Source organism: Denticeps clupeoides, chromosome 2 (genome assembly GCF_900700375.1).
Source record: "Denticeps clupeoides chromosome 2, fDenClu1.1, whole genome shotgun sequence".
NCBI lineage: Eukaryota > Metazoa > Chordata > Actinopteri > Clupeiformes > Denticipitidae > Denticeps > Denticeps clupeoides.
Genome location: NC_041708.1, coordinates 19,905,639 through 19,919,380, shown reverse-complemented (window position 1 = coordinate 19,919,380; position 13,742 = coordinate 19,905,639). Strand labels below are relative to the sequence as shown.

General features: G+C 45.4%; 1 protein-coding gene across 1 annotated transcript; it reads left to right on the top strand.

The window, feature by feature from the left end:
- Positions 1 to 3,572: 3,572 nt before the first annotated feature.
- snx19b (sorting nexin 19b) lies at positions 3,573 to 11,574 on the top strand. Its single transcript, XM_028970553.1, has 12 exons — positions 3,573 to 3,724; positions 4,455 to 6,064; positions 6,180 to 6,318; positions 6,610 to 6,710; positions 6,794 to 6,913; positions 7,256 to 7,377; positions 7,470 to 7,563; positions 7,654 to 7,804; positions 8,476 to 8,602; positions 9,298 to 9,482; positions 9,573 to 9,660; positions 9,865 to 11,574. Exons 2-12 carry the CDS (start codon positions 4,463 to 4,465, stop codon positions 10,004 to 10,006), a joined length of 2,871 nt encoding a protein of 956 aa, XP_028826386.1. The 5' UTR covers positions 3,573 to 3,724; positions 4,455 to 4,462; the 3' UTR covers positions 10,007 to 11,574.
- The last annotated feature ends 2,168 nt before the right edge of the window (positions 11,575 to 13,742 follow it).

The window sequence follows — 13,742 nt, the reverse complement described above, 5'->3', positions numbered from 1 at the left end:
TTTGCAGTGGGCACAAGACCATGTGACCTGGACAATGCAGCAGTGGTCTAGCGCCGGGTCACCGTGCAAAGAAATGATTGCTGCCAGCATTGCTGGAGAGGCAAGGTGAGTGATACGTTGAGGTCAACATGGTCCCCAGGGTTTGCTTTGGTGGAGGAAGTGCAACAGTCCGGGCAGGCATCACCAGTCACCGCAAAACAGATTATTGTTATGGTAACGGCATATTGTACGTGGCTGAGTTACTGCACGTTCTTACCTCAAAGACATCCACCAATTCCGCCAGAACACCCCCAACGTTCTGTTCATGGGTGATAAAGCTCAATAGAAAGTTGGAGTGCCTCATATGGAATGGCAATCAATGCTCCCTGACCTGAACCCCATAGAGCACAAATGGGACCAGAGACTGAATGGTCGTACCCCACCCCCATGGGACCTGGCAGAACTGGGTGTAGCACTTGTGGAAGGAACATGAGACGTTGCTGTCAAGCTGTCATTGCGGAAAATGGTGGAAACACCCGCTACTGACATAGTCAATTTTTGTTATTTGAGGCTATCCCTGTTATTGTCAAAATTTTGGGGGTAATGAAAATTGTGTTTCTTCTAATACATTATTAGTCATTTCAAAGGGAACTTTTACTTATTTAATTAAAATTGGAAAAATAGGAAAAGCACTCATGTAAATAACAATAGGGGCAGTGGTGGCCTAGCGGTTAAGGAATCAGCCCCGTAATCAGAAGGTTGCCAGTTCAAATCCCGATCCGCCAAGGTGCCACTGAGGTGCCACTGAGCAAAGCATCGTCCCCACACACTGCTCCCCTGGCGCCTGTCATGGCTGCCCACTGCTCACTCAGGGTGATGGGTTAAATGCTGTGCTGCTGTGTATCACGTGACAATCACTTCACTTCATATCCCTAACTTGTTGTAGTGTAGATTAGTAATTGAGAACAAATTAAGTTTACAGCCCAGTTAAGTTAAAGGTATGCGTCAAACATCACAGAATGCACATGGACTGTCACGCCGATGTGCTGACAGGGGAAGGAAGCGCAGAGCAGGACATGCTGGGAAGGGGGTTTTATTAATAATAATAAATAAACAGAAATAAACATGGCTCGGTGGCCGAAAACAATTTAACTTAAAGAAAGAACATAAACGAACCCGCAGGCATGTGGCGATTGCCAGAACTCAAAGTACACACAGTCACAAAAGTTCACAATCCTGACGGCTTTTATGCGCCGTCAGGATTGTCCACAGGTGATGAGCCCAGCTGCAGTCAAGCCTGACAGAGCCCCCCCCTCCAAGGGCTACATCCTCGGAGCCCCAGCAGTACCATCAGTGGAGGTGGCGGGGCAGACGGTGGAAAAACTGATCCCTCGGGCTGGCTCCCCGCCATGGTCAGGCGTGGCGGCCCCGGTCCCTCGGGTTGGCTCCCCGGCGTGGTCTGACGTAGTGGCCCCGGAACCGGACCCTGACTGGCGCTGGATGTGGCGGAGGGACAGAGTTCGATCCCTGAATTCGATCTCTCCCTGCTGCCAGAGGGCTGCGCTCCTGCCCCATGCTGACCCAGACAGACACACGAGGATGGTGGTGATCTCATCCACGTCTGCTGCCCCACTGAAGGGTCCCGGGACCATTGGGCTGTCCCACACCGACCACCCAACCAGCGTCATCCTGGTCGTTATCCGTGTCTCCCTCGTTTTCCTCATACACCCGGAAGTCACGTGGGTCATCACGGATGTCGCGATGATCTCGGACGCAAGCGATGGCGTCATCCATGTCCTCCCACCGGTGACTCCGAGGGTCGTCCACCCTGCGGACATCCTGGACCCAGGGCATGATCAGCTCCCATGGGCAGTACTCGGGCCATTCGGGCTGGAGCCTGCCCACCTCCTTGCTGGAGGAACGCCACCGTTGTCATCTGTCACACCCCTGGAAGTGACGCGGGTCCCCACGGACCTCGCGACGATCATGGACGGGCACGATGGGCGGAGCACAACTCACGTCTCCCGTGCTCTCGTCGTCGCCATCGTCGTTGTCGTCCCAGTCCACGGGGAGCCTTGCCAGCAGAGCTCAGAGTTGGGGGTCGCATCCTCTGAGCTCGCTGCCCACGCCACTTCCTCGCTGCTGCCGACGCCATCTTCTTCGCTCCGCCCACTCACCCGCTGACTTTGCCGCTTCCGGCAGGGGGTGACGTCATCATGCGGCGCCGCTCACCATGGCTCATCATGATTGCCAGAACTCAAAGTACACACAGTCACAAAAGTTCACAAAAATGTCAGCGCTGCCGAAGGGGCAAAATCTCCGGCTTTTATGCGGCGTCAGGATTGGCCACACGTGATAAGCCCAGCTGCAGTCAATCCTGACACAGACAAATAAATCACCTCAGGGTTTCCTACGTGCATTCAGTCCGCCTTTCTACAAAGATAAAACAAATAAACAAAGCGGTTCCAAAAAATTTACAGGAAGAGTCCTCCGTGGAGTCCTCTCCTGCCAAGCTACAAAACCGTTAGTCATGTGGGAGTGCAAGCCATTGGATGCATGTCACGTTCTCTGTGCTATGCTGGGGCTTTTATGGCTTTTATTTTTAAGTGTCTATCTGGGTATTGATTGACCTTTAGAATATTCGACCTAGACACCCCATACTGCCACATTTTCATCTGTGCTTAACTAGTGTGACATTTGTCCAACATGTTGTGACAATGTGTGGTTCGGGTTGGTGGCAGTGTCATGGGAAGCGCAGAAATCTCAGTCGTGGGCTGAAGGAGGTGTTGGTAGCATCGGCGTCAAAAACAAAAGGCAGGCAAGGGTAATCCAAAAGAATATTCAGGAACAAGACAGTCAATGTGATGCAGGGTCAATTGGGAATCAACAAATGAGTCTGCAGTGTTAGTGTTTACGTGCCGCCATTTTATGCTGTTCCCTGTATTCTTTGTGTTATTCTTCTGGCTTGTTGGGGCCACGGGGTGCCTTGTCGTTCGCTGGTGGCCTGGCGGGTTGATGACAGCTGTGACAGGACATCCCCCTCTAGGACCTGCACCGGATGGACCAGGAGCAGAAGGGTCATGGAACTCCTGGAGGAGAGCAGGGTCCAAGATGTCCTTGGCCACCAGAAGACACGCTATATAAGTTCCTGGGTTAGTTGGGTGGCTGTGGGGAGGTAAGAAAAGATAAGATAAGCGATATTAGTCCCACAAGTGGGAAATTTACAAGTGGACAGTACAAGCACAGCTACTCACCAACCAGAAACCAACAAAGGAAAATTTTGTTTTAATATCTGTATTCAGGTAGAACATTAAGGAAACGGACCCATAATCTGAAGGTTGCCAGTTCGAATACAAAACCGCCAAGGTGCCACTGAGCAAAGCGCCGTCCCCACACACTGCTCACCGGGCGCCTGTCATGGCTGCCCACTGAATATGATGGGTTAATAGCAGAGGACACATTTCTTTACGTGCACCGTGTGCTGTGCTTGCTGTGTATCACAATGACAATCGCACTCGGACTGCGTGGCTCTTGTTAAATATAGCACTTTATACTCCACACTGCAGGTGGCGCACAAGCGCTGCGCACGTTGGTGCAGCCGTAGAAGAAGAAGAAGAAGAAGCGAAAGTAAGCAGCCTGGAGACGATTCGACTGCTTATTTTTATCGACAGATGATGAGAGTCGTCATGTCGCGGAGCAGCTGGCGGATCTGAGATCTTTCCCCTTCATTCAGACGGGCGGGCAGGTGCTGACCGGACATCTGTCCATCTTGGTTGTGTGGTTGGCTGATTAGCTGTATTGCTATACAGGACGAAGCAGACTGTTTATTCCGACATTCCCTGCATGTCATCTATCTTTCTAGAGCACCAGAGCAGTAATGGTTATTGTAATGTTTCTTTAAATTAAATATTTAACTCGACAGGATTACTCCTGTCACCACAGTCGCCGATTTTCATTAATTATGACCTAATTTTGAGATCCATAAACATTTTGTATGTATGTATGTATGTATGTATGTATGTTTGCGCGTGCGTGCGTGCGTGCGTGCACTCTACTAGATCTCTAGGTTTGCTGTGGTGTCTGGTAACATGTCATCAGTAGCAGGCCCTATAAGTCACATTAGTTGTCAGATGATTAGTTGTCATTCTCCAAGAGAAAGATGTCGAATTAGATCATTTTTTTGTGTTCTTCAAACCATTCCTGAGCCATTTTTGCAGTGTGATTGTGTGCGTTATCATGCTGAAAGAGGGCAACTCGGACAACGCATAGCTAGCTCTTATGCATCACTCCACAACCCTATCATATGTTCTCAGTTTTTGATTCTTTGGATTAATTTTGGTTGTTTTGACCACTACTGTCATATACCGCTGCAATATTATAATCAATAATCTTTACTACATTTGTCGTAATGTTGTGGCTGATCAGTGTGTGTCTGACATATTAGGGGATTATTATTTTTTTTTTTATCTCTCCAGCTTCAGACATGGCAGAGCCTGCAGCTGGGGGGTTGTCAGGGGTCCTAGGGCAGCAGAGGAAGCTGCTGGGCTGTGGGCTGCTGTTGGCCTGGGTGTTCCTCTTCCACCTGCTGGTGAACATCTGGCTGCTCTGTCTCTTCACCAGTCTCCTAGTGGTGTTTGGAGGATGGCTGGGATGTCAGCTGGTGCTTGAGTCCAACTGCACTGTTCACCTGGAGCGCTTTGTCACTTTGGAGAGGATCCCTCCTTCAGGGGAAAGCGACTTGTTGCTGGATCATGAGATCCGGAGTACGGTTCGGAAGATCGTCCGTGATTTTGTGTCCTCCTGGTACTGCACAGTGTCCTCAGAAAAGGAGTTTGAGATGGAGGTGCAGAAGGCCATGATTTCCATGGCTGAAGAGCTGAAGCTCCGAGCACTGCAGATGGACAGAAAGGCTCTGACTGAAAGAGTACTGGAGCTGTGTGGCTGCCATCTTCAAAGCTACATGAGAGCCAGGAAACTGATGGCTGAGCACTCTGATTACTCCAGCGATGCACTCTGGAAACTCTACAGCACAGTGAGCACCCCACACCCTGCCCTGAAGAGCTCTGCCACCGAGGTGAACTACGCCCGGGCAATCATTGACCTCCTCCTTCATGTGCTGGTTCCTCCTCCCCACTTGGAGACACGGACAGGGAGGTTTGTGGTGGGAGAGCTAATCACCTGCAACATCCTCCTTCCGCTCATCTCCAAGCTGTCTGATCCTGACTGGCTCAACATGTTCATTGTTGACGTGTTTACAAAGTCCATGGAGATTGTATCAGAACCAGTGGATCCCCCGCAAGCCCAGGCTCCACCATCAGACTTGATGCTGGTTCAGGTTCCTCAGAGAGACGTGGAGGTGCCATCCTCTTTGACGCTACCAATGAAGCCTGAACAGCCCAGTTTAGCTGAATCCCTGATTCCTGAACTGGCTGCTTATGATGTCATAGACTCAGCTGAGCTCTATACTCACAATAACACAGAGGAGGATGAAGATGAGGAGGAAGAGTCACGCCATCTGAAACCATTTGCTGAGCCCAGTTCTGGCTTGAGCCCAGTGGACTTCCTCAGACTCCGTAAATCCAACCCTTTCTACCAGGAGAACGATTCTGACTTGGACTCTCCACTTGCAGACTTTAAGAAGAGCTCCATGGAGTCCCTCCTTCTAAACGGTCCAGAAGAATCCCTGGGAGGCCAAGGGAAGCAGTTTCCTGCTTCTGTGGGTGAAGCCCCTGATGTCGACCAGGATCTTCAGGTTCCTCCGGATTCCGTGGAGAACGTTGGCCCGACGGTGCTGGTTTCGGAAGGCCAAGACTCTACTGACAGTGGGTCCGACATGCTGAGGATCTCTGAGGGGTGCACCCTCCCCAACCTGGATGCGGGTGTGACTGACCATTCCAGGGACCTGGCATGTGGTGAGCAGCCCTCTCCCACAATGGCAGCGATACCCTTGACTGCTTTTAATTTTGAGCACCTCAGTAGTCCAGAAGGTCCTGTCATCATCCAGAACTTGCGCATCACTGGGACCATCACAGCCAAGGAACACCGCGGGACAGGGTCCCATCCCTACACCCTCTACACCATCAAAGTGAGTGGTCAAGTGGGCTTTGTGCCTGTTTGACATGACAATTTGGGTGCCTTGCGATATGGAGAGTTAAGGGATTGTGTGTATTTGTGTGTCTGTTTTCCTGTACCGGTTTTAGTATGAAACAGCAATGGATACTGACAACCCAGGATCGTTGCAGTCAGTGGCCTATCACATGGTCAACCGCCGCTACAGCGAATTCCTCAACCTGCAGACACGTCTGGAGGAGAAGCCTGAACTGCGCAAGATCCTTAAAAGTATGTTAGCTTCTTCACCAACAGCACTCTCAAGTAACAGCTCATTTTAATCTAAATCCAATACTTTCAGCCCATATGGCTGCAGGAAATTCACGAATCCCCAGTATCAGTAATGGCACTGAAGTTTTAATTTATTGATTCCTAAATACAAGTAAAATACTGAACATTAATTTCCTCTGATGTGTGGCTCCTTGGGATAAGTGTGCTTGACCTACATTTGAATAAGGAGGAAAATGTTGTTCCTTGGTTTTATCCCTGTTGAGATTTTAAAAGTGTTTTTATTTTTCAAAGATGTTAAGGGACCAAAGAAAATATTTCCTGATCTTCCATTTGGGAACATGGACAGTGACAAGGTAGAGGCCAGGAAAGGTCTTTTGGAAACATTTCTCAAGGTTTGTTCGATTCTTATGTACAAGATATGAACATTTGTGTGTTTGTTGTTTTTAATATTCCACCTGTTCATTCTGGTTTGTAGCAACTGTGCGCAATTCCTGAAACTGCAAACAGTGAGGAAATGCAGGAGTTCCTTGCTCTCAACACCGATGCAAGAATTGCCTTCGTGAAGAAGCCTTTTATTGGTTCCCGTATAGACAAGGTACAGAATGTGGTCACGGAACATGTATAATAATAATTTAAAGATAAAAGCACTGTTTTTTGGCATATAAAGGAAAATGCTGTGGAGATTGCTGAATACTGAGAACATTTCCATAAATAAAGGCAGTCCCTTCTTTCACTCGATATTTTACTAGGTCTATGTAGACCCCCCCTGGCCAACGACATGAAAATCCCAGGAGGGGGATATTATTCAATATTATTTATTTATTTCCGGACTGACTGATTGTCATGGTGGTTTCTAGTTTGCAGTAGGCAATGTGTGTTTTGCTAGTCATAACTGGAATCTGCTGTTTTGTAGAGTTGTGTGGTTTTATCATTACAGATAGTGGTGAATGCTATAGTGGACACTCTCAAAACCGCCTTCCCACGTTCAGAGCCGACCAGCCCCACTGAAGAAGTGGAGACAGAGTATGATGGGAAATCTACTTCAGACAAAAAAACAAAGTGAGTCCTGAAACAAGTTTCATTTAAACAGTCTGATTGATATTGTGTCCTAGTAAATTGTGCCAATTCTGATTATTTTTTTGCGAATTAAGGTCTAGACTCAGGTTCTCTAGTAAAATCACCCCGGTGCTCAGTGTGGCGGACATCAGGCCCAAAGTCCTGTACTGTGTTGACAAGGAAAGAACAGTAAGTCTCCTTAGTGATGATTATTGTTGTACTCTGAATGTCAATGTGAGGTTTAAATATGGATTGTCCTTCTATCTTTGTCACTTATAGGTGTTTAACAGGCCCAGTCTAGATCAGCTTGAAGACTTTATAGCAGAACAAGAGAGGATTGTGGTTAAGAGCGCCTTGTTTGAGCCTCTTGGGGGGAAAGACACAGAGCTCACCCTGCAGGAAAAGGAGGAGGACATCTTTCAGAATCCTGGTAAGTACTGTTGTATAGTTCAGGAGTAGCATTTGCAGTGGTTCCCAACCTTTTTTTCCTGATGCTACCCCTGCCTGTGTCCAAGACATGCCAGGACCACTCCCAACCCCAATTCCTCCACAAATACACAATTTAAAAGAATAAAAATGTTAATTACAACCTTTTATTTTCCAAAGAAATAAACAGCTGTTGTGGGGTTTTGTTCTTATTCTCCTTGTTTTACACTGCAGGCTATATAGAGTCTATATTGGAGCTGTAATTGTCCCTAAAAAGTTAGACCTGACCCAACCCGAACCCGACAGAATTCAGGCATCGCATCACCTGAAAATGTTTAATGAATCAAATGTACAACATGCGAAACACTTTTACAAATCACCAAAACAAATTTACAAGCAGTGAAAATGATAGAAACTGTAAGACCAGAAGTTCATGCTGACGGACCTCAAGCTGACCAGAGCCTGACAAAAACGATAGGAATTGAGTACGAACAGCTCTAGTCTATATAGCGTACAGGATCATACAGAGTTTGATTATCCGTTTTGGGTGGTTGTACGCAAGGTGGTACAGTAATGCTTCTGTTCTCATTACCCCCATCACTGTGTTGAAAGCTCTGACTGACGTTGTGATGTTGATAGTATTGATGACCTGATGTTGTTTGTGATTGTGTTTAGGGGTCAGTCCACTCGCTGATGTGGCTCTAGATGTTCTGTATTTACTGATGAGGGAACAGTGGAGCTTCCTCTGTATGGAGAACATCCAGAGAACAGTCCGACTGCTGTTTGGGACTCTGATAGACAGGTGCTGATTGACAAAAGCACACATACATGATTGACTGAATGTCCATGGTTAGCATTTTTGTGACCATAACAAAATACTCAGTCAAACATTCATCATATATTGATTTAACTAAACAATTTATTTCATTTTTTCATTATCATTGAACTTAGAAATGTCAGCGTTAACATTGGGTAATTTCACTACTATCTTAAACCTTTGTAAACCTACAGTACTGTAGATACATATACACTACCGTTCAAAAGTTTAGGGTCATTTGGACATTTTCTTGTTTGAAATAGAGAAAAACTGTAACAAGTAAATAATCGTTTACAAAGTCTGAAGTAATGATGTAGCCAGACCCACATCTGCTGATGTAGCACTAGAGACTATTAGTGTGAATTTTGCCACTTTTATTGCATCTTTAATCACGTTTTCAACTGTGCTCAGATCATTGAAAAGGGGGTTTCTAAGAATCAATTAAGCTTTTCAAGTTACACACTTGCTTTAACGAACACAGCAATCCACTGGAACTCACGTACACTAAACAATTGTCACAAATAGTTATTGTGCTTTGTGTAGTAGGGTGGTAGTAGCATAGATGATCACAAAGTCACAGGTTGCAACCCCACTCACTCCCTCAGTGTCTCAAAGGGCACTGTAACCAGTCATGGAATTAGAATTGATGCCGATTGGATGCCCTTAAACTATGTGTGCAGGTGGCTGGATGTGGCTGTGGCTAACTTGATGTGTACCCAGTACTGGGTGGTCTACTTGCGTGTGCTGCAGGAGGCTGTGTGGCCCAGTGGCCACCTTCCCACACACCCTCGCCCACAACGCAGCGAGCAGCAGAAGAAAGACACCAAAGAGCAGTCCTTACACTGCCTCATGAAACTCTTGCCGGGTACCCCTTACTCGCCGCCAGATTAGCTTTTTTTCAGAACCGTCCCTGCACTTCTTCAGTTCCGAACTCCTCTGAGATTTTATTTTGCAGACATGGTGTCTGATGTCCTGGGCTCTGAGAAGTACAGAATTTCCTGGCAGACAGTGCTGGAGTCGCTACAGGACCCTCACATCAACAGGTAAATGATGTCACAGAGGAAGACTCCCCTGACAGTCACCCTGACAGTGACCGATTCAGCAAAATATTTATTTCTGTGGGTCTCATGTAGAACTGCTGGCAGACTATGTTCTTATGTAAAACTGTAACAACAAAAACCTTTTAAATGTTTTTAAACATATTACATAATAGAGCATGAGAACAGTGTGTGTGTGTGTGTGTCCAGGTACCTGCTGTACTGTATGTGGGACATGCTGCTGGAGTTTCTGGTCCCAGAGGCAGGAGAGCCGGAGTTTCAGAAGCCACTGCTGCAGAGCTTGTCGAAGAACAATGAGAGAAACCTGGCACACGCACATACACACAGATAATCACACACACACACAGATAATCACACACACACACACACACACACACACACACACACACACACACACATATCTCATTAAAACTTATATATTCTCACATAACTTCAATCACTGCTGATGTTGAGTTGACCACCGACCTACACCATCCCCAGGTTTCAAAATTCACAAATAAAATATTACGCCATTCACAAATATATTTCTTGATTCAGCAACAAATGTAACAAGATTCACAAATGCATTTCTCGACTCGAGGAAAAAAAAAAAAAAGATACATGATGCACAAATGTCTGTGCAGTTACATTTCTTCACAAACTGCTAAACCTGCATTTACAAACCGCCGTGGATTTTTGAAACTTCCCTGACTGCGCTCAATTCATAAATGTGTTTTTTCAAAAGGTAGCCAATCAAATGTCTACAGATCACATCAACTGATGTTCGAGGGTTTGATTTAATGGTGACAACATTGCGCTACCTATGCACATCATCGTGGTCTCTTGGAAGGAATTGTGAAAACACAAGTTTCATAAAACGAATCGGGACAAAAGTCATAAATATAACGCACATTGTCCAGTGTTTTGTTGTGGTAGTAACTGTGGCTCTGCTGAATTTAAATGAAAGTTCCCCTGCTCGCTCATGTCAAACGGTGTCCATCACATGTCAACACAGACAGCCTGTCTGGATAAACCCTGGATACAAGAATACGATCTGAATTTCAGTGAACAGCTTAACAGCAAAATCCTTTCAACCCAATGAGAAGGGAGGTTCGAGTGCAAATCCTGTTTGTAAATCTTGTTAAATTTGTTGCTGAATCAAGAAATACATTTGAGGTGTGATTTCTCCGTACTTTCCCGCCCCTCTCTCCAACGTTCAAGTCCATTTGATTTTCAAAGCTTACTACTGTTTGAATGTCCTCAGTGAAAAACTTGTGATTGAGGTCCACTGCACTTTATATTCGATGTTGTACAATCAGTTGAATGTATTTAATGGTGGTGTTTGTGTTTGTGCTCCTGCCCGTAGTATTTTTCAGTTGGCAAGTTTAGAAATCTATCACCACTACAATAATAACCGGATTTTTCTCTGAATATTGGGAGCAGTGTTCTTCACCCTGACTGTCTTAATGAAACAAATGGTTCCGGATGATTCCAGTTTTTTTTAAACAATCTACAGCCCTTTTTGAACATGAGTGTATTTTGTGTTCATTTTCATTCCATTTGTACTTTTGTGTATTTATTTGTATTTATTTGTGCAGCTGTGAATTTGTGTGAATGTCTGACTTCAGAGTGAAATGAGAATTATGAAATTGCCTTAATGATTGCACAATAGAATAAAGCGCACAGGACCAAATGTTAGCGAGGCGTCTGAAGTCGGTGCTGTACGGGTCATTCTCTTATTCTGATGTAGCTTGATTTATAGCCAGCCAGTGTTGCAGTCATCAGTGCTGTTCGTTCCTTCCCTGCCCCACTGTGAGAATGCAGGCTTGTACATTGATAACGCTCTGGTTTTGCCGCTTTCTTTGAGATTGTCTGGATGTGGGTCCTGTTTTGTAAGTAATAAAGCTCTTTCGAACGTAAGTCTTATGTCTGTCTACATCATTTCAAATGCAGACATTAAGAAAATGATACCTGTGGGTTATGTGTGACGACCTTTGACATATCAGGCTTACGAAGGGACTTCGTCTGCAAAAGTCACATTTTTCATAGTAGTGACATTATCCCAATGCATGGGAAATAGGTTAAGACAATGCTAGACCTCATGTGGCTAGAGTGGTAGCAGTTCCTGCAAGATGAAGGTATTGATACTATGGACCGACCCACCCGTTCCCCAGACCTCAATCCAGTTGAGCACATCTGGGACATCATGTCTCGCACCAGCCACCACAGACCACATCAGGAGCATGCCCAGGTGTTGTAGGGAGGTCATACAGGCACGTGAAGGCCACACACACAACTGAGCCTCATTTTGACTAGTTTTAAGGACATTACATCAGCGTTGGATCACTTTAATTTTTGAGTGTTCCAAACATTGTTAAGAAGAACAACATAGTTTTTTGGAAGGCATAATGACTACTGGGAATTAAGTTATTTCCCCGGGACATTCAAATATCATAAACCAACCTTCCAACTTGTTGCAGATTGGTACTGCATGAACAGACAATAGAGGTCGCTGTTTGCACTCTATGTGAACTTAATGGTAACATTAATTCAGTAACATGAAAAGGAATGCTAATGGAATCAAGAGTGAGGAAAACATCCTTTTCTAATTGTTTTGCTTTGTTTATATGTAATTTGGTTATATGTCCAAATGCAACATTACATACTTACTAAAATACTGTAAACGACCATAATAGTACACTTTTCCAAACTTTACACTGGCTCTTTAGATGTCTAGGTATGTCCTGCTCCACACCAAAGTAAGCTATTTGTTCACAGAAATCAAAAGCAGTGATTCATTTTGTGTACCAAACTGATAAAAGTACCACTTCTTTGTTAGACACCCCTCAAAAGGAAAACACGATGGGAAAACACGCAGGGCCATAACCTTGGGAAGGAGTCATTCCATCCAGTATGTCCATTGTCATGGTCCATGTTCATGCAAATCATCCAAGTAATTGACTGGTGATGCAGAGTCTGTAGTTTCCAGAGTAGGCTGAAGACAGGCAGCACGTAAGCATGGTACATTACAGTGGCCAATTCTTAACCATTACATATGCATTATGTGTAGCTAAATAGTTATGTGAGTGATAGAGATCAGGGTGGTAGTAGCCTAGTGGGTAACACACTCGCCTATGAACCAAAAGACCCAGGTACATATCCCACTTACTACTATTGTGTCCCCGAGCAAGACACTTAACCCTAAAATGGCTTAACCCTAAAATTGCAGAGACTGTCCCTGTAACTACTGATTGTAAGTCGCTATGGATAAGGGCGTCTGATAAATGCTGTAAATGTAAATGGATCAGTGGTGACCGAGTCAAACTAGACAAAAGATTTGTCATTAGGTTATCGTTTAAGAACAAAATGAGGACAGTGACAACACATGACATTGTTTAGGTGGATTTTCAGTGCATTTCTTGTCTTCAGTGTGACTGAAGTTTTGTCTGTTGTTGTTGTTAATAGCCCATTGTTGTATTTCAGTCTGACCCTAAACAAATTAGTACCTTGATTCTGTTTGAGCACAGGGTGCACAGTCAGGGGCGTGGCCACAGAGCCTTGAAACCTGTTTGGCCAACCCAAATCAGTCAATCAGTTTGTTCAATTAGTGTTTCAGAATCTGAAGCCTCTTGGGGCGAGTAAACAGTTGTAATGTAAGTTCAAGTTGACATTTAGTTGACTAAGTTCTCAGTAAGTTGTGCAGAGTTAGGGTGACCAGATGTCTGGCCGGGTTTTTTTGAGGTGATAAACATTCGTCACGTCACGTCACACATCCTCGTTCACCACTCACCGCTACTCTATGCCCCAGCCTGGCCCCACCAACAAACAAAGTTTAGACACGCCCCTGTGCACAGTTGATCAGGATGTGCCAGTGTGTGACCTATGATGACCATTGTGTCTCAACTCAGACCATGTATTCACATCCAACTTGATTGAGTTAATTAAAAACTGCACTGAAGAACTGATTACTCAGTTCACAGTGAATTACGTTTATGGTATTTATCAGACGCCATTATCCAGAGCATTTCACAGTCAGTAGTGACAGGGACTGTCCCTCCGGAGATGCTCAGGGACACAGTGGTAGTTAG